At 35.9% G+C, this 22,964-nt stretch overlaps 2 protein-coding genes and 1 long non-coding RNA gene across 4 annotated transcripts; all 3 read left to right on the top strand.

Annotated features, from left to right (window-relative positions):
- The first annotated feature begins 627 nt into the window (after positions 1 to 627).
- LOC139130370 (perlucin-like protein) lies at positions 628 to 3,126 on the top strand. Its single transcript, XM_070696172.1, has 6 exons — positions 628 to 644; positions 924 to 987; positions 1,228 to 1,261; positions 1,930 to 2,305; positions 2,748 to 2,827; positions 2,967 to 3,126. The coding sequence occupies exons 2-6, from the start codon at positions 931 to 933 to the stop codon at positions 2,993 to 2,995; spliced, it is 576 nt and encodes a 191-aa protein (XP_070552273.1). The 5' UTR covers positions 628 to 644; positions 924 to 930; the 3' UTR covers positions 2,996 to 3,126.
- Positions 3,127 to 8,866: 5,740 nt separating this feature from the next.
- On the top strand, positions 8,867 to 11,491 carry LOC139130357 (perlucin-like protein). Its single transcript, XM_070696146.1, has 6 exons — positions 8,867 to 8,992; positions 9,272 to 9,335; positions 9,575 to 9,605; positions 10,284 to 10,659; positions 11,104 to 11,182; positions 11,322 to 11,491. The coding sequence occupies exons 2-6, from the start codon at positions 9,279 to 9,281 to the stop codon at positions 11,478 to 11,480; spliced, it is 702 nt and encodes a 233-aa protein (XP_070552247.1). The 5' UTR covers positions 8,867 to 8,992; positions 9,272 to 9,278; the 3' UTR covers positions 11,481 to 11,491.
- A 9,035-nt stretch (positions 11,492 to 20,526) lies between these two features.
- LOC139131589 (uncharacterized) lies at positions 20,527 to 22,824 on the top strand. Of its 2 annotated transcripts, XR_011552171.1 has the most exons (5): positions 20,566 to 20,594; positions 20,876 to 20,942; positions 21,193 to 21,214; positions 21,894 to 22,268; positions 22,716 to 22,824. It is a non-coding gene; the product is annotated as an uncharacterized lncRNA (long non-coding RNA). The 2 variants fall into 2 exon arrangements; XR_011552165.1 differs by lacking the exon at positions 20,876 to 20,942 and having other exon boundaries at positions 20,527 to 20,594.
- The last annotated feature ends 140 nt before the right edge of the window (positions 22,825 to 22,964 follow it).

Consider the following 22,964-nt stretch of genomic DNA (forward strand, 5'->3'; position numbering starts at 1 on the left):
ATCGTCGTCGGGTCAAGGGTCACAGGCTATTTTAATTTTATATTTTCTGTACGGGCAGATGTCATCAATCAGATTACTCTTTTTGATCACACCGCCGACTTTTCAAAGCAGTGCTTCATGGATTAGCGCAAAAATGCATTTGTTTCCACGCTTGTTTGAATAATTTGCATAAAAAAATTCTCCACATTTCTCGCTGTCCGAAGAGCTGGTAGATTGATCATATAAAAAAACCAGGTGTCGCATTGCTTAATCCTTAATTGCTTAATCCTTAATCGAAAATTTTGCTCACTAAATTTTTCTTTCTGAATCCTTCTGGCTTTCCAACAAACACATGTTCTCACTCGTCGTATATTTAATTGAAATTTCGCAAAGTTTATGAATCCCACTAATATGACAGAATATCCGATTATCACCATATTGAATCATATCTTTTTCCATCATATGATATTATGTCGTGTCAGCAAAAGCGTTGCAGGGGGACATAACTTATGCACAATTTATCTGAATGTAAGACATTTTAGATACCAAAAGTGGAAGGAAGAAGCTGGACACCCCCGATTCAACATTCTCAATAAAAGGCGTTCTTTTTCCGCTAAAAATACTATTCACCAAGAAGAAACCCACGTTTGGACCAAGCTTACCAGGTAAGAAAAAACGCTTGTCTCCCTCATTCACTATGTACGAAATCGTCTTGTCCTTCACTCTTCTTTACAGTCCCTGTGAAGCGGCAATGAACAACCATTATTTCTACTTGCCTAAAGCATGTTCCATTTCAAACATTATTCCAACATTCATCCAAATATTACCGTCGATATTAATGTTTATTCGTTATTTTACGGACCCTAGATCTTTTCCCGTTTATTATGTGTCCCTTGCATTGATTTAAAAGACATTTTAAAGAATGATTTTGTTTGAATTTTCAGGCCCAAAATGGAACTCATACCCATTGTCATTCTACTTTGCGGCGTCTGTTTTGTCGGAGCACAGGTAGTAGAATATTCATTGTTTTAGTACTTGAGGTATTGTAATGTGAATCAAATATGCCAAACTATTATTCTTTTGAATTTTACCGAAACGCAGCGTGTTGGTCATGTTCAATCAAACAATCAATGTAAAATATATTTCGGAATCCTTGGATGATAATGGTATACGAATATTTTTATAGCAAAAGGAAATATCTCATAAAACAGCTAAATTACTTCTCATTTTTCTCCAAAATCTCCCAAGGGTAAAAAACCGTGGAGTAAAGTGGATTGTGTAGGTAAGTATGCTTGACTGAAAGTTTTCCATAATAGTGAGAAACAAGACTGATAATTGTTTGAGATGTGCGAGTTTGTTGAGCGTCATTTCTTGAAATCAAATGGTTCTATAAACTATCACAAAATATAATTGCCTTTACTATGCTGGATTTTGTTTTTCTACGTATATAAAATATACATTGAAGCTCTGAATGCAAGAAATTTACTGACTGTCAGACAATTGCGTACTATGTAATTCGTACACTAATAGGTTATCCTAGCAAAATGTATCATGACTGTGAAAATAAAGTACAGAATTTCAGTGTTGTGCAGATGCTTTTGGTTATTTATCTTCTCAGAAATATGAATTATCGGTTTCATGAACTGACGGCTTGTTAAAATGTTTTGTAAGTTGTCAGAGGCGTAACATACAGTTTGCTCGAGTTACGCAACTTCATGTAATATGGTCATAGAATAAGAGGTGGGAGCAAAACTCTCTTATATTGCCTAATCAGTGACTGTAAAACAGATGATTTTAATTCCAAAGGGGACTGGAACAAACATTCTACCGAGGACAGACATAATGATCTTTCATTTCGTTTGCTGTCATATAATTATATATGGCGCATTATAGTGCGCCAAAATGCATTGTGTTTCATTTTTATATTTGATAGCTATGATTCCTTTGCAGCATCACTCTGTTTTTGTAAGAGGTATGAGGTGCATTGTGAAATGCCTGCAGATGCCAACTCTCATGGGGTGACCTACTATGAGTATGCTGAGGGTCAATGTGCTGCACAAGGAGGTACCCTTGCTAACTTAGTTGACGCACAGATCGACTCTTTAGTAAGGGACTTCATATCCAATCGTGGTCTCGATGGCCCTCCTTGCATCAACAAGCCATCATATGGGTTCTTTATTGGTCTCGGCGATGCTAAAAGAGAAGACAAATTTGTTTGGAGCAATGGAACCCCGATCTGTCGCAAAGGTTTCACAAACTGGGCTCCGAGGGAACCCAACAACAACACCAATAGAGATACAAAGGGACAAGACTGTGTCCAGCTTTGGTAAGTTGTCTATCTACAGTTATCGTGATATTCAGGATGTTGCATTGTACAAATTGTCAATGAAATATATAATCGCGAAAGCAAAGGCATTTTAAATACCTGATTAAGTTAATGAATCTGACTACATGTGGTCAGGTAAGTCTTTATTTATAGACTCTACAGTTTAGAACAAAGAATGTCAACAATTGACTGCACATTGCACATGAATCAAATCAAGCCCTAAAGACTCATTAATGTTTTTCAAGGAATCAGCGGCGCATTAATATTTCAGTCTCTATTCATGTTGAGTAAACCTAGCTTGTCTATGCCTATATAACATTTTGCATTACATGCCATAAGAGATCTCGGTTTCTTGAGGACGACATTTTAAATATATTCTTTATAAGGATATTTACATGGTTGTTTTAAAATACTTATTTTGTTACTGGTTTGTTGCTTTTAGGTACAGATTCGGACATAACGGAAAATGGGACGATGAATACTGCAATGTTCGGCCAAAGGGATTCATCTGTGAGATTCCTAGTAAGTTTGTCGTTGCCTGATAAAATCAAAGCTTGTTAGGAAAAGGAAGATACATAGATATCGAGTAGACTGTCTTGATTCCATGGTCAATAATCCAATAATTCTGATGTCTGATATTGTCCAATCTTGTCTCTTGCAGCCCACTGTTGTTGTAGTGAAGCGCCGTAGGACCGCTTCCAAACATGAACTGCACTCTGGACAAAGCTTAGACTGATTATTATGTGTTTGGGAGATCTGATCTGTCTTTTTAGTTATACTTATAGTTTGACCTGTAAAAGAGAAATAAGTTACGTAAATTAAAGCATTGTTTTAGCATGGAGAATGTGGTGTGAGCTTTGTTTGTATATTTGGTGGTTGATGAATAAAATCACATACGCGAGGTTGTAAACTGTTGTCTCAGTGGGTACTTCTTCAGCGCAGCCTCTTTTTATGGCATGTTTAATCCTGCTGGTAATATACTAAGTTAAATTGAAGCAAAGGTAACTTGCTGGCACTTTGTGATAAACTGTCATCGAAATCTACTTTATTCTAGATGCTATTATATCTCTTTTTTGAAATGCTCCTCAACAGAACAAGTTTCTACACATTTTTATTGTAAAAGTAATGAGACAGAAAAAAGAACGCAAAAGTCCATGAGATCTTCTGTACATATAGTCTCTGCTAATACTCGACTTACAATCGGATGACTTAATTTCTAGGAATTCTGAGATCTTATTCCATTCAAGCTTAGCAAATCAGATACCATTCTGGGTGATAATGGTATGTAGAAGTTTTTTGCTTGAGAGTGTAGGACAGCGAATCTTTTTCCCAACTTCACGAACAAGCCCGAGTATTTAAGCCGACCATTAGTACGATTTGAGAAGTTCTTGCGAGAGGGTAAGTCAGACATGGACAAAAAAATCAAACTTGGTAATATACTTTAAGTTGTGAAAGATATACAATAGGACTTTGAAGAAGGACCGATTTTCTCTGCCTGTGGGAATCTCTTGTTGATTTTAAGTTTGTCTCCTCTTTAAGCAAGCATAGTGGCCTCGTGATCTTTTCTATATATCGTACATAGCACTTGCGAAAAATAAAATTTATCAGCTTGTACGATGTATGGCGCAGAACATCTCTATTAGTTGAACAGCTGCCCTGTGATCATTCATGTGGTTATTCTCTTTTCATTTTCTTCTTCCCATAATCTTGATCGCACTTAAAAATTCAAAGAACTGTACATCATAAACATACCTGATTCAACTGTCTGAGGTTCCAAGCAGATAATTCATACCCTTCATCTAGTTTCAATATACCTGTTTTCGTATTGCTTCTTAGTTTGCACGTTTTACTGAGCCAAATGAAAGACTCTTAACAGGTTGGAGATCGCATCAAAACAAGCAATTAGAAGTAAACTAGCTGAAGAGAGGACGGACTTCAAAATTTACCTGCTAGTCAAAAAAAATGAATTTTCAATACATTTACATGTCCTAGAAAAGCTTGTCCCCAGCAAAGTCATACATAAAAGCATCGGATCATATATGATAACCTGTAGAGGCCGCTACTCTTACAAGCAATACAGCGACATACGGGTCTACTCTAAATCAAACATTTATATGTTTATGCGTACAGGGTTTAAAAGTGATAAATTTTAACCCTTTGAGTGCTGTAATTTTTCCCACCAAAATTTTAGTGCAACATTTCATTAACTTTTATGAATTTTTTCTGAATTTTTATGATAATTTTGACCAAATCTATGTAACATTTCAGTGAGTAGACAATTTTTATCAAATTCTTATAAACAATCTAAAAACATGACAAGGTTACAAAGGCAATAAAAATTGACTTTGGTTCTCCAAGGGTCAAAAGTTGTGAAACATGAATGAGAAAAGATAGGTGAATGGGACTAAAATATACAAATTACAGCAAACAACATGCAAGTCGATATTAGCATGGTACTGATGATTTATAAATGCTGGAAAACATTGAAGATATTCGAAGGTCCGATTTACATTTATTGGACAGCGACATCCGTCATACTTCTCAAAATACGTCATTTTTGTTTACCACTCCACCCGCGAACGGAGATAAAAACGAACAACAAAATTGTAACAATATTAAATTGACTTTTCTCGAAGTGTTTATGGTGAGGACAATCAGGACTAGACTTATCCGTGGACCCATCATAAAAAATATGTACAAAGCAACATCTAGGATCAAATCAAAGCAAAATTAGATATCAGAAATAAATGAATTCATTATTACAGAAGGCAACTACGACTAAGTAAATGTCGCTAGATAAAAAGGCAAACGCGGATAATGACTAACTTAACCAAAGAGGGGGCTAAGCTGCCTTCACAAAAAAAATTGTGAGGGGACTGGAGTTATTCAGGGGGATTAGAAAATTTTAGGGGTAGTACAGGGGGGACTAAAAAGTATGGTACTGGCTATAAGGGTGCTTGAAACTTTTTTGGTTCCCCTTTACTTTTATTTATCCAATTCCAATGTTTGGCAGGTAATTCAATAAAGAATGAATAACATTTTAATGTCATCCAATTGTTTTAATGTTAGTAATAAACAAAAGCTAGAATCATTCTGTCACATTTCATAACTATTATCTGGGCAAATCTAAACATGTATGATTTTTCGTAAAGAACCAAACAAGTGGGCATAGTAACAGAGCAGAAGCTTCAGCTGTTGATAATTCTTCAATATTTCTATGCAATATATCTAATACAGTTTCTTGCTGTCTCCCTACAGTATGGTGAAATACACAATATTCACTTTGTCGACGAAGCCTGTATATATAAAGACGTATTGGATGATAATTGAATTAGAGTCCAGACTGAACGCCATTTGTGAATGATACAAATGCACGTATGTACAAATACACAGGATGTGTTGGCAAGCTGTATACTGGACAGTTCAACATGCTGTGGGGAGTAGTACAAGAACTCATATCAGTTGTATAAACTGAACAAAAATATTGTCAAAATTATCAAAGTTAATACAGTTACTGCCTTGCTACTGCAATTCCACCGTCACTGCATGTTGACATTGACAGTGATAGCTCTGACTCTCATGTAGTTGAAGAAGAGTTTGGGTCAAACAACGCTCGTCATGACAGTGAAATACACTTGTACACAAGATCAGACCAGAGAGCAACATATATGAAGATATGGAAGAAGAGAACGCTTGGAAGTTATCAGGGATTTTTCAATTCTGGCAAATAATAATAGTAACATATTAAGGTAAAAAGATGGGGTCGCCAAGCTTGATTTTTCTAAATTTTCACATTCTCATCGCAAAATAACACAAAAGTAAAACTTTGAACAGCAAAACCTGTACCTTAGGAATGTGGCTCTACGAACTGCTACTTACAGGTAGTGTCGAGCATCTGCTCTCAGCACTGCCCAAAACATGTTCATTTTTACTTTGTATTCATGATAAATAAATCTGTTGCTATGATAATTGGGGGTGGGGGGACTTGAAAAGAATTGAACATATACACAGGGGAGACTTGAACTATTTGTAGGGTATTCAGGATGATCTGAAAAAAATAAGATTTCAATCACGTTTCCTCAACTCCCTCCCCCGGCGCCGTTAATTGTGAACGCAGCGTAAATGCCGAAACGGCACAGATCATCTGATGGACTTCTGAGTGGAGTAGTAATAACAGCAGATAATGGTGATTAAATTAAGATTGATGATTAAGAACTTGCGAGGTATAACTCGAAATTGCAAGTGAAACAAGTAAGCCAACGAAAAGCTGTATGTATATTGTTTTTAAGGCTAATTATGAGGATTATGGGAAGGGACCACCTAGAAACGTCTAACAAATCGCTATCGTCGTACCGATTCACGCTGTACAATAAACTTCACGGTAGCCGACTGGTTTTGTGTGAGGCCTAGCAGCTAGGCGATGGTGCCGTGAGTGTGTGGGGGTTCGAATCCCGTTTGGGTTATAGTAAAAAATTTATTTCACGTCATGGATTCACATGCTGTGCAATAAACTTCAGGTCATGAATTCAATCTTACTTTGTACAATTAAAACCACTAGTTAATGAAAGTTGAGATGAGCTACCAGACAGAAAAAAGGCATGATATTCGTCTGCCAGAACCAACATTGAAAATATGATATTGCTTTTAACATTTGTGAATCATACAGCCCTTATAAGTGTATCTCTACCATTCATTATTTCGAGTCGTCCTCTTCATTATCTGAACGATCGTCGTTAGGGTTGTTCCAGACACATCACAAACTCTTCTTAACCATCGACATTTCAAACATATTATTTAATGTAGAGGCATTACACAGATGTTTTCTGTTGTCTGAAAGAGAAATCGAGAAAAAGAAGTCTTCTCGTCATTTAAACACATATACTCTCAATTAATTCTGAATTAATTTCGAATCTGGCTCCTGTTGCCCTATAGTACGAGTTCTGCAGACTTGAAACTATCTATAATACTCTAAAACCATCATCAATATGCCATTCTGCTCTGGATACGATTTCTAGAGTGACCATTTCACTGGGTTCGTTTATTTAATATTATAATATTATAATAAGTATATAATGATAGTGCAACTCAATATGGGAAATTGTGGAAATCTCCTCATATGAACAGATGGAACTCTATGACCACCCTTCAGAGTATAACTCGTATACACATCAAATCCACTAAAATTCAAGAATTAAAACTGTAAAATAATATCGAATTGACGAAGGTGTTTACAAAACAGACGGCAGAAACACTGCCAAAATTTTTTTAACCTTAACTACTTTTAGGAGGTATTTCGTGTGTTTTCATTTATTCCCGATTCACCGTCACACGTTCAATGTCTAACATAGTGTTCTTGTGTTTCGGACTTTGTCAAAATAATTGAAAATAAACTTTTTTTGCCAAAAATTCAAACTTCAAATTTTCCGTCAGGCACGATGAGCTTATAAAATTAGCGACTCAAGTCACGTATAATCACATGCACATGACTTTGCCATTTTCTGTTTGTAAAGAAGCACCATGTTCGAACATGAACCCTTTCGAGAACGTGATGATTTGCATCATTGTCTCTTGCATAATGATTAGCCGTAGCTGAACTCACCGATGTCTTGTGAAATGTCTTGCATATTTTTTTATTAAAAATATGTTCGCTCTCACGGGCAATTTTACTTAATGGAGCCATTTATTATGAAATATATTTCAAATAATGGCTTGAATGAGTACTTTCTGGTGGCTCTTTTGATGAAAAATATTAATAAATTTGCGTAGACATGACTTCAGCCAGTAACAATTTTCTATGACTGAATATTATAGTTTTTCAGTATCAGAATCTATTGTGTTTTTTTAAAGTACGTACTCCAAAGAAAATATCACTATAATTTAATATTCAAAACTACAACGGATTTTTCTTATTTCTGATTCACAAAGATTCACTTACAACTTACATTCTCGAAAAGTTCTTCGTCTTATAAAACTATTCAAATCTTTTCAACAACTTGTGTGAATTGTGTTGATGCCACAACATCAATACTACTATCGTCGTCGGGTCAAGGGTCACATGCTATTTGATTTCTTGCTATTTATTATCCAGGATCATATTTTCTCCACGGGCAGATGCCATCAATCAGATTACTCTTTTGATCACACCGCCGACTTTTCAAAGCAGTGCTTCATGCAGTAGCGCCAAAATGCATTTGTTTCCACGCTTGTTTGAATAATTTGCATAAAAAATGATCCACATTTCTCGCTGTCCAAAGAACTGGTAGATTGATCAAAGAACCAGGTGTCGTATTGCTTAATCCTTAATTCCTTAATCCTTAATCCAAAATTTTGCTGACTAAATTTTTCTTTCTGAATTCTTCTGGCTTTCCAACAAACACATGTTTTCTCTCGTCGTATATTTATTTGAAATTTCTCAAAATTTAATGAATCCCACTAATATGACAGAATATCCGATTATCACCATATTGAATCACATCTTTTCCATCATATGAAATTATGTTGTGTCAGCAAAAGCGTTGCAGGGGACATAACCTATGCTCAATTTATCTGAATGTAAGACATTTTACATACTAAAAGCGGAAGGAAGAAGCTGGATACCCCCGATTCGACATTCTCAATAAAAGGCGTTCTTTTGCCGCTAAAAATACTATTCATCAAGAAGAACCACGTTTGGAACAAGCTTACCAGGTAAGGAAAAACTCTTGTCTCTCTCATTCTCTATGTACAAAATCGTCTTGTCCTTCACTCTTCTTTACAGTCCCTGTGAAGCGGCAAGGACACCACTATTTCTACTTGCCTAAAGCATGTTCCATTTCAAACATTATTCCAACATTCATCCAAATATTACCGTCGATATTTAATGTTTTTTCGATATTTTACGGACCCTAGATCTTTTTCCGTTTATTATGTGTCCCTTGCATTGATTAAAAAATACACTTTAACGAATAAATTTGTTGGAATTTTCAGACCAAAAATGGAACTCATACCCATTGTCATTCTACTTTGCGGCGTCTGTTTTGCCGGAGCACAGGTAGTAGAATATTCATTGTTTTAGTAATTGAGGTATTGTAATGTGATTCAAATATGCCAAACTATTATTCTTTTGAATTTTAACAAAATGCAGAGTGTTGGTCATGTTCAATCAAACAATCGATGTAAAATATATTTCGGAATCCTTGGAGGATAATGGTATACGAATATTCTTATAGCAAAAGGAAATATCTCATAAAACAGCTAAATTACTTCTCATTTTTCTCCAAAATCTCCCAAGGACAACAGTGGAGTAAAGTGGATTGCGTACGTAAGTACTTGACCGAACATTTCCATAATATAATAGTGAGAACCAAGACTGTAATTAACAAAATGGATACGTGTTTGAGATGTGCGAGTTTGTTAAGCGTCATTTCTTGAAATCAAATGGTTCTATATACTATCACAAAAATATCACTGCCTTGAATATGCTGGTTTTTGTTTTTTCTACGTAATATAAATGTCCATACAAGCTCTGAATGCAAGAAATTTACTAACTGGCAGAAAATAACGTATGTAATTCGTACACTAATAGGTTATCCTAGCAGAATGTATCATGACTGTGAAAATAAAGTACTGAATTTCAGTGTGCAGATGCATTTGGTTATTTATCTTCTCAGAAATATGCATTCTCGGTTTCAGGAATTGACTGCTTGTTAAAATGTTTGTAAGTTTCAGATGCGTAACATACAGTTTTCTCGAGTTACGCAACTTCGTGTAATGTGGTCATAGCATACGAGGTGGGAGCAAAACTCTCTTATATTGCCTCATAAGTGACTGTAAAACAGATAATTGTAATACCAAAGGGGATTGGATCAAACATTCCACCGAGGACAGACATAATGATCTTTCATTTCGTTTGCTGTCATATAGGTATATATGGCGCATTATAGTTCGCCAAAATGCATTGTGCTTCATTTCAAATTTGATATATATGATTCCTTTGCAGCATCACTCTGTTTTTGTAAGAGGTACGAGGTGCATTGTGAAATGCCTGCAGATGCCAACTCTCATGGGGTGACCTACTATGAGTATGCTGAGGGTCAATGTGCTGCACAAGGAGGTACCCTTGCTAACTTAGTTGATGCACAAATCGACTCTTTGGTAAGGGACTTCATATCGAATCGTGGTCTCGATGGTCCTCCTTGCATCAACAAGCCATCATTTGGGTTCTTTATTGGTCTTGGCGATGCTAAAAGAGAAAATAAATTTGTTTGGAGCAATGGAACCCCGATCTGTGGCAGAGGTTTCACAAACTGGGCTCCGAGGGAACCCAACAACAACACCAATAGAGATAAAGAGGGACAAGACTGTGTCCAGCTTTGGTAAGTTGTATATCTACAGTTATCGTGATATTCAGTATGTTGCATTGTACAAATTGTCAATGAAATATATAATCGCGAAATCAAAGACATTTTAAATACCTGATTAAGTTAATGAATCTGACTACATGTGGTCAGGTAAGTCTTTATTTATAGACTCTACAGTTTAGAACAAAGAATGTCAACAATTGACTGCACATTGCACATGAATCAAATCAAAGCCCTAAAGACTCATAAATGTTTTTCAAGGAATCAGCGGCGCATTAATATTTCAGTCTCTAATCATGTTGAGTAAACCTAGCTTGTCTATGCCTATATAACATTTTGTATAACAATGTCATAAGAGATCTCGGTTTCTTGAGGATGACATTTTAAATATATTCTTTATAAGGATATTTACACGGTTGTTTTAAAATACTTATTTTGTTACTGGTTTGTTGCTTTTAGGTACAGATTCGGACATAACGGGAAATGGGACGATGATACTGCAATGTTCGGCCAAAGGGATTCATCTGTGAGATTCCTAGTAAGTTTGTCGTTGCCTGATAAAATCGAAGCTTGTTTGAAAAACAAAGATACATAGATATCGGTTAGACTGTCTTGATTCCATGGTCAATAATCCAATAATTCTGATGTCTGATATTGGCCAATCTTGTCTCTTGCAGCCCACTGCTGTTGCAGTGAAGCGCCGTAGGAGCGCTTCCAAACATGAACTGCACTATGGACAAAGCTTAGACCGATCATTATGTGTTTGGGACATCGAAACTGTCGTTTTAGTTATAATTATTTTAACCTGTACTAGAGAAATAAGTTACGTAAATTAAAACACTGTTTTTAACATGGAGAATGTGGTATGAGCTTTGTTTGTATATTTGGTGGTTGATGAATAATAAAATCACATACGCGACGTTATAAAGCGTCGTGTGAGTGGCTAATCTTTTAGCGCAGCCTCTTTTTATGGCATGTTCAATCCTGTTGGTAATATACTTTGTTCAATTGAAGCAAAGGTAACTTACTGGTACTTTGAGATAAACTGTCATCGAAATCTACTTTATTCTAGATGCTATTATATCTCTTATTTGAAATGCGCCTCATCAGAACACGTATCTACACATTTTTGTCGTAAAAGTAATGAGACAGAAAAAGAACGCAAAAGTCCATGAGAGCTTCTGTACATAGTCTCTGCTAATACTCGACTTACAATCGGATGACATAATTTCTCGGAATCCTGAGATCTTATTGCATTCAGACTTAGCAAATCAGATATCATTGTGAGTGATAGTGGTATGTAGTAGGACTGCGAATCTTCTTCCCAACGTAACGAACAAGCGCGCGTATTTAAGCCGACCATTAGTACGGTTTGGGAAGTTCTTGCGAGAGGGTAAATCAGACATGGATAAAAAATGAAACTTGGTAATATACTTTAAGTTGTGAAAGATATACAATGGAACTTTAAAGAAGGACCGATTTTCTCTGCCTGTGGCAAGCATAGTGGCCTCGTTATCTTTTCTATCGTACATATAGCACTTGCGAAAAATGAAATTTATCAGCTTGTACGATATATGGCATAGAACAACCGTTCACCTCTATTAGTTGAACAGCTGCCCTGTGATCATTCATGTGGTTATTATCTATACATTTTCTTCTTCCCATCATCTTGATCGCACTTAAAAATTGAAAGAAATGTACATCATAACATACCTGATTCAACTGTCTGAGGTTCCTAGCAGATAATTCATACTCTTCATCTAGTTTCAATATACCTGTTTTCGTATTGCATCTTAGTTTGCACGTTTACTGAGCCAAAAGAAAGACTCTTAACAGGTTGGCGATAGCATCAAAAACAGGGAAAATAGCGACAGACAATCAGTAGAAAATAAATTGGTAGTTTTACATCGAAACTGATCTTAACATACCTCTCTCATTAAAGGTTATGTTCATCAAGGCAAGCAATTAGAAGTAACACTAGCTGAAGAGAGGACTTCAAAATTTACCTGCTAGTCAAGGAATGATTTTTTAATACATTTACATGTCCTAGAAAAGCCTGTCCCCAGCAAAGTCACACATAAAAGCATCGGATCATATATGGTAACCTGTAGAGGCCGCTACTCTTACAAGCAATACAGCGACGTACGGGTCTACTCTAAATCAAACATTTATATGTTTATGCGTACAGTAACCCTTTGAGTGCTGTAATTTTTCCCACCAAAATTTTGGTGCTACATTTCATAAACGTTTATGAATTTTCTGAAATTTCCTGAAATTGTTGTGATAATGTTTGACCAAATCTATATAACATTTCACTGGGTAGACATTTTTATCAAATTCTTAGCAAAATCTAAAAGGCGATAAAAATTGACTTTGGTGCTCAAAGGGTTAAAAGGTGTGAAACATAAATGAGAAAAGACAGGTGAATAGGAATAAAATATACAAATTACAACAAATAACATGCAAGCCGATATTAGCATGGTACTGATGATTTATAAATGCTGGATAACATTGAAGATATTCGAAGGTCCGCTGTACATTATTGGACGGTGAAATCCGTCATACTTCTCAAAATACGTCATTTTGGTTTACCACTCCACCAGTGAACGGAGACAAAAACGAACAACAAAATTGTAACAATATTAAATTGACTTTTCTCGAAGTGTTTAAGGTGAGGACCATCAGGACTAGACTTATCCGTGGACCAATCATAAAAAATATGTACAAAGCAACATCGAGGATCAAATCAAAGCAATAAATCAGAAATAAATGAATTTATTATTACAGAAGGCAACTACGATTAAGTAAATGTCGCTAGATAAAAAGGCAAACGCGGATAATGAATAATTTAACCAAAGAGAGGGGCTAATAGAAGGCTGCGTTCACAAAAAATTGTGAGGGGGACTGGAGTTATTCAGGGGGATTAGAAAATTTTGGGGTAGTAGGGGGGGAACTAGAAAGTATGGTACTGGCTATAAGTGTGCTTAAAACTCTTTTGTTCCCCTTTACTTTTATTTATCCAATTCCAATGTTTGGAAGGTAATTTAATAAAGAATGAATAACATTTTAATGTCATCCAATTGTTTTAATGTTAGTAATAAACAAAATCTAGAATCATTCTGTCACATTTCATAATTATTATCTGGGCAAATCTAAACATGTATGATTTTTCGTAAAGAACCAAACAAGTGGGCATAGTAACAGAGCAGAAGCTTCAGCTGTTGATAATTCTTCAATATTTCTATGCAATATATCTAATACAGTTTCTTGCTGTCTCCCTACAGTATGGTGAAATACACAATATTCACTTTGTCGACGAAGCCTGTATATATAAAGACGTATTGGATGATAATTGAATTAGAGTCCAGATTGAACGCCATTTGTGAATGATACAAATGCACGTATGTACATATACACAGGATGTGTTGGCAAGCTGTATACTGGACAGTTCAACATGCTGTGGGGAGTAGTACAAGAACTCATATCAGTTGTATAAACTGAACAAAAATATTGTCAAAATTATCAAAGTTAATACAGTTACTGCCTTGCTACTGCAATTCCACTGTCACTGCATATCGACATTGAGAGTGATAGCTCTGACTCTCATGTAGTTGAAGAAGAGTTTGGGTAAAATAACGTTCGTTATGACAGTGAAATACACTTATACACAAGATCAGACCAGAGAGCAACATATATTAAGATATGAAAGAAGAGAACGCTTGGAAATTATCAGGGATTTTTCAATTCTGGCATATGAGAATAGTCACATTTTAAGGTAAAAAGATGGGGTCACCAAGCTTGACTCTCTAAATTTTCACATTCTCATCGCAAAATAACACAAAAGTAAAACTTTGAACAGCAAAAACTGTACTTTAAATGAAATACTGTTTGACTGAATGGCATTATTTATATTTTACCAATTTTTTGTCATTATTAAAGCAAACATTTCAGAGATTAAAACGTTTATTTTAGGGAATATTTCAAACTTCCAGTATTGAAATTTTGAGCAACTTCTAAGTCATATATGTCTCGTACTTTTGAAAAAACTATTTTTGGTAGGTCACTGTGCTTGTGTTTCACAATTTGGCAAAATGTAGCCAGGAATTCACAATTTGCATACTGTCTCATGATCGTCATTTTGTGTGCTCTTGAGCAGGTGCCACTGACGTGGCAAAAGTTGGATTAAATCAAGTTGAATTAGACTGGTAAATCCAAAAAAGCGTTTAAAAATAAATCAATTTAAAAATTTGTCTTAGGAATGTGGCTCTACGAACTGCTACTTAAAGGTAGTGTCGAACATCTGCTCTCAGCACTGCCCAAATCATGTTCATTTTTACTTTGTTTTGATGATAAATAAATTTGTTGCTATATGATAATTAGGGGGAGGGGCTTGAAAAGAATTGAACATATACACGGGGGAGACTTGAACTATTTGTAGGGTATTCAGGGGGACCTCGAAAACAATACGATTTCAATCACGTTTCCTCAACTCCCTCCCCCGGCGCTGTTAATTGTGAACGCAGCGTAAATGCCGAAACGGCACAGATCATCTGATGGACTTCGGAGTGGAGTAATAATAACAGCAGATAATGGTGATTAAACTAGGATTGATGATTAAGAACTTGCGAGGTATAACTCGAAATTGCAAGTGAAACAAGTAAGCCAACGAAAACGCAGTATGTATATTGTTTTTCAGGCTAATTATGAAGATTATGGGATGGGACCACCTAGAAACGTCTAACAAATCGCTATCGTCGAACCGATTCACGCTGTACAATAAACTTTACGTCATTGGTTCACATGCTGTACAATAAACTTCAGGTCATGGATTCAATCTTACTTTGTACAATTAAAACCACCAGTTAATGAAAATTGACCAGAGCTACCAGACAGAAACAAGGCATGATATTCGTCTGCCAGAACCAACATTGACAATATGATATTGCTTTTAACATTTGTGAATTATACAGCCCTCATAAGTGTATCTCTACCATTCATTATTTCGAGTCGTCCTCTTCAATATCTGAACGATCGTCGTTAGGATTGTTCCAGACACATCACCTACTCTCCTTAACCATCGACATTTCAAACATATTATTTAATGTAGAGGCATTACACAGATGTTTTCTGTTGTCTGAAAGAGAAATCGATAAAAAGAAGTCTTCCCGTCATTTAAACACATATACTCTCAATTAATTCTGAATTTATTTCGAATCTGGCTCCTGTTGCCCTATAGTACGAGTTCTGCAGACTTGAAACTATGTATACTACTCTAAAATCATCATCACTATTGTCATTCTGCTCTTGATACGATTTCTAGAGTGACCATTTCACTAGGTTCGTTTATTTTATATTATATTATATCATGCTACCATGCGCCATTCTGATTGGACGAGAGCTCATTCAACCGATGCTAAAATACTGTTTTAGCACTGATAGCAGTGCTAAAACGGGCCCCTAAACCAGCATTTTCGAAAATTGCCCGGTCGGTGCATTTGAACGTACCTATCTAAACCATAGACCCTCGAGAAAGACCGAAACAGTCCACTTTGTTTCAAAGACCGAAGACCGAATTTTGATACACAGATAAAGTGTTGGTCTGTTACTCACCTCTTGGTGTCAATAAGTTGGGATCGATGATGAAAGACATCTCTGAAGCAGCACGTTTGGGGTATGATGCACACAAATATTAGGGCGACAGCGCACCGTGCACTTTGCAGGAGTCGAGACGCGATATATCCTAGTACCGCTCTAAAAATGAAGATAGTATTCGTTCATACACAAATAAATTGACACTTCCTCACAGTAACGGTATGTCAGATATTATTTACCAAAGTTTGGGCTATAACAGATCGGGATGTCAGGGCTCCCTCTAAGTCACCAAAATGATTAGCCAACTGATTAGCCAAATCAAAAATCTTGTAGCCACTTTGAGCAACTTTTAGCCACTTTATGATCTCAATTAAGCGTGGCAATTACAGCTTTCTCCGCATTCAGGAGTTCCTAATTTTACAAATCGAGATGTTTTGTATGATGTTCCTGATAGTTTTTACATTAAAGAAACATTTGTTCAGTTTGTATTGAATAATCTGTGTTTTTATGACATTTCCAGGATAGAAATACTTTTTCATTTCAGATGGTAAACTTTTACCACCAGAAATAAAATGAGGTATCAATTGAATTCTAAAAATCTGGTAGCAAAGTGAAGTGTATTTTACAACAGGTACAGAACATTTCTACGGCATTCATTTAGTGTTCACAGTATGATAGCTTGTCATAAGCTACAAGCCTCTCATGCGGCAAATTTATGCAGTCTTCCATAACCAAAATGTTTTAGCCACAAGAATAAAAAAAATGGTGCAGGAGAAAGCATTTAGTAGCACACTGGTAGTGTAGATACAATTGGCCCCGGTGTTACTTGTATGTCACAGTTGTGATCAGGCAGGCTAAATAGCATTTTGAGTATGAGTATTTTTCTTGAGATCAAAGGTTTTGGCCAAACACAACTCTTGTAAAACAAGACACAATGATATATGTTCATTTAAATTACTCACTGCTTGAGAGTATACATTGTTTTAATGATTATGATAACATTTTAACACAGATATATTTTCACTTGATATTTTGATATCATAAAGAAATGTCTGGTGATGTTTACTTCTACATCATTAAACTGGTCGAATCTGCAAAAATATTAAAATAATTCAGAATCACATAATTTCTTGTATAAGTTATAGCAGTTTGAAATAGACCGAATTAACAATTTTAATGAATTGTTATAATTGCTTTAATGTTTACATGCAAAATTGCAATTCACAAATGTGATGATTTGACAATGGATATGCTTACTGCAATTACTGTTTACAATATCCATTTGCAATGACTCTTAATAAATTTAATTTACAACTGACAGTCAAGCTGAATGCCATTTAATGTGGAAGACACCAAAAATACTTTTTACCTATTGACCCACCCTAGGTGGCTCTTTTGAACCATAATTGTACACTTAAAGGGTCTTCATGCATGACATCACATGATGAGATGACCTAGACTTGACCTTTCAGAAAACCTCAGTTTTTCTCCTCTTCCTTTGTATTATTGCTCCGTTTGTGAAATTTCCCTTTTAAATTACGGTTTTTACTATCAAACTGAGTAGTTGCAGGCCAAATTTTGATTCTAGCAAAGTAGGTAAAACTTCTAGATAGACTGAAGGACGAACGGGACTCACGGAGGCAAAACAAAGCCTCTGTACCACAGACGGAACAGCAACAATGTCTGCTCCACGTACCAGGGAACTTGTAACTTTGTAGAAAGGAGAGTAAACTGTTTCAATACATTGCAACTTTGTAGGAAGGAGAGTAAACTGTTTCAACATCTTACAACTTTTTATTGTTAGCTGTAGTTTTTTATTGAGGTGGCACCTGGGCAGGAAAAATTCATTAGCCACTATGTTCGCCAAACTGGAATTTTTGTAGCCATTTTAAACTTTCTTTCGCATTTGGCTAATTGGCGATCGGGTAGCGGGAGCCCTGGATGTCCTACGATGTAGACCAAGAAGTTCAAAATAACAATGGGATGACTCCTGGCGACTGCGACGATATTTGACATCAAATGCAACGAGCAGTGTCAGCGTCCAGCTCTCCCTGCATCGGGCAACACACTCAGAATCTGTACAACTGTTCATCACAGTTGCAGTTATCGCAAGTCTGGATTATTTTAAAACTACTTGTTTTCTGGTACATTAACGTCCAAATTATCCATCAAAAATCATGTAATTTCACTGTGCCACCACTGAATGTCGCGACGGTATGCGGTACAGAATGAGACAAATCTATTTTTAGTATGCCAAAAAAGCCAGGACTATTGTTCTTAAATGTAAATTTCCGAAAAAAATTGTTACTTTTTCTTTTGATTTGAACTCTTGACCCATTTTCTGTGTGAGTGAGCAGGTATTTTTGACAAGTATCGTTCTTGTTGCATGAGAATAAATGCAATGTCGATATGGACGTAATGCGTATTTATCGTAGGATACTGTGTGCCTGTACGGAATCCCAACTTATAAAATGCTCGGTCTCGGGCGCAGAATTTCCGACGTTCGATCTCTCAGACGTCCGTTTTCTGCATTTAACGCGATGAAAATACCCAAGTAAGACAACAAATACACGCAAGTTGATATAATATAATAGCAATAACCCTCTTCGCAGTCGGGTATACACTCGATTTTGGTACAATTCGCTCCATATAGCACTCGGCTCGTGCTATATGTCGCGCATTATACCAAAATCTCGTGTATACCCTCCTGCGGCGGGGGTTATTGCTTAATTATAATATTATAATAAGTATATAATGATAGTGCAAGTCAATATGGGAAATTGTTGAAATCTCCTCATATGAACGGATAGAACTCTATGACCACCCTTCAGAGTATAACTCGTATACACATCCAATCCACTAAAATTCAAGAACTAAAACTGTAAAATAATATAGAATTGACGAAGGTGCTCACAAAACAGACGGCAGAAACACTGCCAAATTTTTAACTACTTTTTGGAGGTCTTTCGTGTGTTTTCATTTATTCCCGATTCACCGTCACACGTTCAATGACTAACATAGTGTTCTTGTGTTTCGACCTTTGTCAAAATAATTGAAAATAAACTTTTTTCGCCAAAGATTCAAACTTCAAATTTTTCCGTCAGGCACGATGAGCTTATAAAATTAGCGACTCAAGTCACATATAATCACATGCACATGACTTTGCTATTTTCTGTTTGTAAAGAATCACCATGTTCGAACATGAACCCTTTCGAGAACGTGATGATTTGTATATTTGTCTCGTGCATAATGATTAACCGTAGCTGAACTCACCGGATGTCTTGTGAAATGTCTTGCATATTTTTTATTAAAAATATTTTCGCACTCAGGGCAATTAAACTTATTCAAGCCATTTATTATGAAATATATTTCAAATAATGGCTTGAATGAGTACTTTCTGGTGGATCTTTTGATGAAAAATATTAATAAATTTGCAAAGACATGACTTCAGCCAGTAATAATTTCCAATGACTGAATATTATAGTGTTTCAGTATCAGAATCCATTGTGTTTTTAAAAGTATGTACTCCAACGAAAATATATTATAATTTAATCTTCAAAACTACTACGGAGTTTTCTTATTTATTATTCACAAAGTTTCACTTACAATTTACATTCACGAAAATTCTTCGTCTTATAAAACTGTTCAAATCTTTTCAACAACTTGTGTGAATTGTGTTGATGCCACAACATCAATACTACTATCGTCGTCGGGTCAAGGGTCACAGGCTATTTTGATTTCTTGGTATTTAATATCCAGGGTCATATTTTCTCCACGGGCAGATGTCATCAATCAGATTACTCTTTTGATCACACCGCCAACTTTTCAAAGCAGTGCTTCATGGATTAGCGCAAAAATGCATTTGTTTCCACGCTTGTTTGAATAATTTGCATAAAAAAAATCTCCACATTTCTCGCTGTCCGAAGAGCTGGTAGATGGATCATATAAAAGAACCAGGTGTCTCATTGCTTAATCCTTAATCCAAAATTTTGCTGACAAAATTTTTCTTTCTGGATCCTTCTGGCTTTCCAACATACACATGTTCTCACTTGTCGTATATTTTTAATTGAAATTTCTCAAAGTTTAATGAATCCCACTAATATGACAGAATATCCGATTATCACCATATTGAATCATATCTTTTTCCATCAAATGAAATTATTTCGTGTCAGCGAAAGTGTTGCAGGGGGACATATCCTGTGCACAATTAAATTTATCGAATTGTAAGACATTTTAGATACAAAAAGTGGAAGGAAGAAGATGGATACCCCCGATTCAACATTCTCAACAAAATGCGTTCTTTTGCCGCTAAAATGCCATTCATCAAGAAGGAACCACGTCTGGAACAAGCTTACCAGGTAAGAAAAAACGCTTGTCTCCCTCATCCATTATGCAAGAAACCGCCTTGTGCTCCACTCTACTTTACAGTCCTTGTGAAGCGGCAATGGGCAACCACTTTTCACTACTAACCTGAAACATATTCCATTTCCCACATTATTCCAACATTCATGAAACTATTACCGTCCATATTCATGTTTTTATATCATACAAACCCTATTGAAATCTTTGGGCGTTTAAGATGTGTCGTATATAGTAATTGAAAAGATATCTTAAAACATGATTTTGTTCGAATTTTCAGACCAAAAATGGATATCCTGCCAATTGTCATCCTACTTTCTGGCGTCTGTTTTGTCGGAGCACAACCGGTAGAATATTCATTGTTGTAGTACTTGAGATATTGAAGTATGATTCAAATATGCCAAACTATTATTCTTTTTAAATGTACCGAAATGCAGCGTGTTGGACACGTTCAATCAAACGATCGATATACAATATATTTCGGAATCCTTGGGGGATTATGGTATACGAATGCTCTTTTCGAAAGAGGAATGTATCACATAAAACTGCTAAACTACTTCTCATTTTTCTCTGAAATTCCCTCGGGAAATCAATCAGTGGTGGAAAGACGATTGCGTACGTAAGTACTTGACTGAAAGTTTTCCATAATAGTGAGAAACAAGATTGTAATTTACAAAATGGATACTTGTTTGAGATGTGCGAGTATGTTAAGCGTTCTTTCTTGAAATCAGTTGTTCTATAAACTATCACAAAAATGGAACTGCCTTGAATATGCAGGTATTTGTTTTTCTCCGTATATAAAATGTCCATACAAGCTCTGAATGCAAGAAATGTACTAACTGTCAGACAATTGCGTACGTAATTCGTACATTAATAGGTCATCCTGGCAAAACGTATCATGACTGTGAAATTAAAGTACAAATATTCAGTGTAGTGCAGATGCCTTTGGTTATTTATCCTCTCAGAAATATGCATTCTCAGTGTCAGGAACTGAATGCTTGTTAAAATGATTTGTAAGTTATCAGAGGCGAAACATACAGTTTTCTCGAGTTACGCAACTTCTTGTAATGTGGTCATAGCATACTAGGTGGGAGGAAACTCTCTTATATTGCCTCATAAATGACTGTAAAACAGACAATTTTAATTCCAAAGGGGACTTGAACAATCATCCCATCGAGGACAGATGTAATGATCTTTCATTTCGTTTTGATGTCATATATATATATATAAGGCGCATTATAGTGCACCAAATGCATTGTGTTTCATTTTTATATTTGATATCTATGATTCCTTTGCAGCATAACTCTGTTTTTGTAAGAGGTACGAGGTGCATTGTGAAATGCCTGCAGATGCCAACTCTCATGGGGTGACCTACTATGAGTATGCTGAGGGTCAATGTGCTGCACAAGGAGGTACCCTTGCTAACTTAGTTGATGCACAAATCGACTCTTTGGTAAGGGACTTCATCTCCATAATCATCTCGATGGTCCTCCTTGCATCAACAAGCCATCATACGGGTTCTTTGTTGGTCTCGGCGATGCTAAAAGAGAAAATAAATTTGTTTGGAGCAATGGAACCCCGATCTGTCGCAGAGGTTTCACAAACTGGGCTCCCAGGGAACCCAACAACAACACCAATAGAGATAAAGAGGGACAAGACTGTGTCCAGCTTTGGTAAGTTGTATATCTACAGTTATCGTGATATTCAGTATGTTGAATTTTACAAATTGTCAATGAAATATATAATCGCGAAATCAAAGGCATTTTAAATGCCTGATTAAATTAATGAATCTTACTACATGTGGTCAGGTAAGTCTATGTTTGTGGACTCTACAGTTTAGAATAAAGAATGTCAACGATTTACACCGCGTTGCACATGAATCAAATCAAATCCCTAAAGACTCATAAATGTTTTTCAAGGAATCAGCGGCGCATTAATATTTCAGTCTCTATTCATGTTGATTACCACCTAGGTTGTCTATTCCTATTTAAATTTTTTTGTATAACAATGTCATAAGAGATCTCGGTTTCTTGAGGATGACATTTGAAATATATTGTTTATTAGGATATTTACGCGGTTGTTGTAAAATACTTATTTTGTTACTGGTTTGTTGCTTTTAGGTACAGATTCGGACATAACGGAAAATGGGACGATGAATACTGCAATGTTCGGCCAAAGGGATTCATCTGTGAGATTCCTAGTAAGTTTGTCGTTGCCTGATAAAATCAAAGCTTGTTAGGAAAAGGAAGATACATAGATATCGAGTAGACTGTCTTGATTCCATGGTCAATAATCCCATAATTCTGATGTCTGATATTGTCCAATCTTGTCTCTTGCAGCCCACTGTTGTTGTAGTGAAGCGCCGTACG

The sequence above is a fragment of the Ptychodera flava genome, chromosome 1, assembly GCF_041260155.1.
Source record: "Ptychodera flava strain L36383 chromosome 1, AS_Pfla_20210202, whole genome shotgun sequence".
Taxonomy (NCBI): domain Eukaryota; kingdom Metazoa; phylum Hemichordata; class Enteropneusta; family Ptychoderidae; genus Ptychodera; species Ptychodera flava.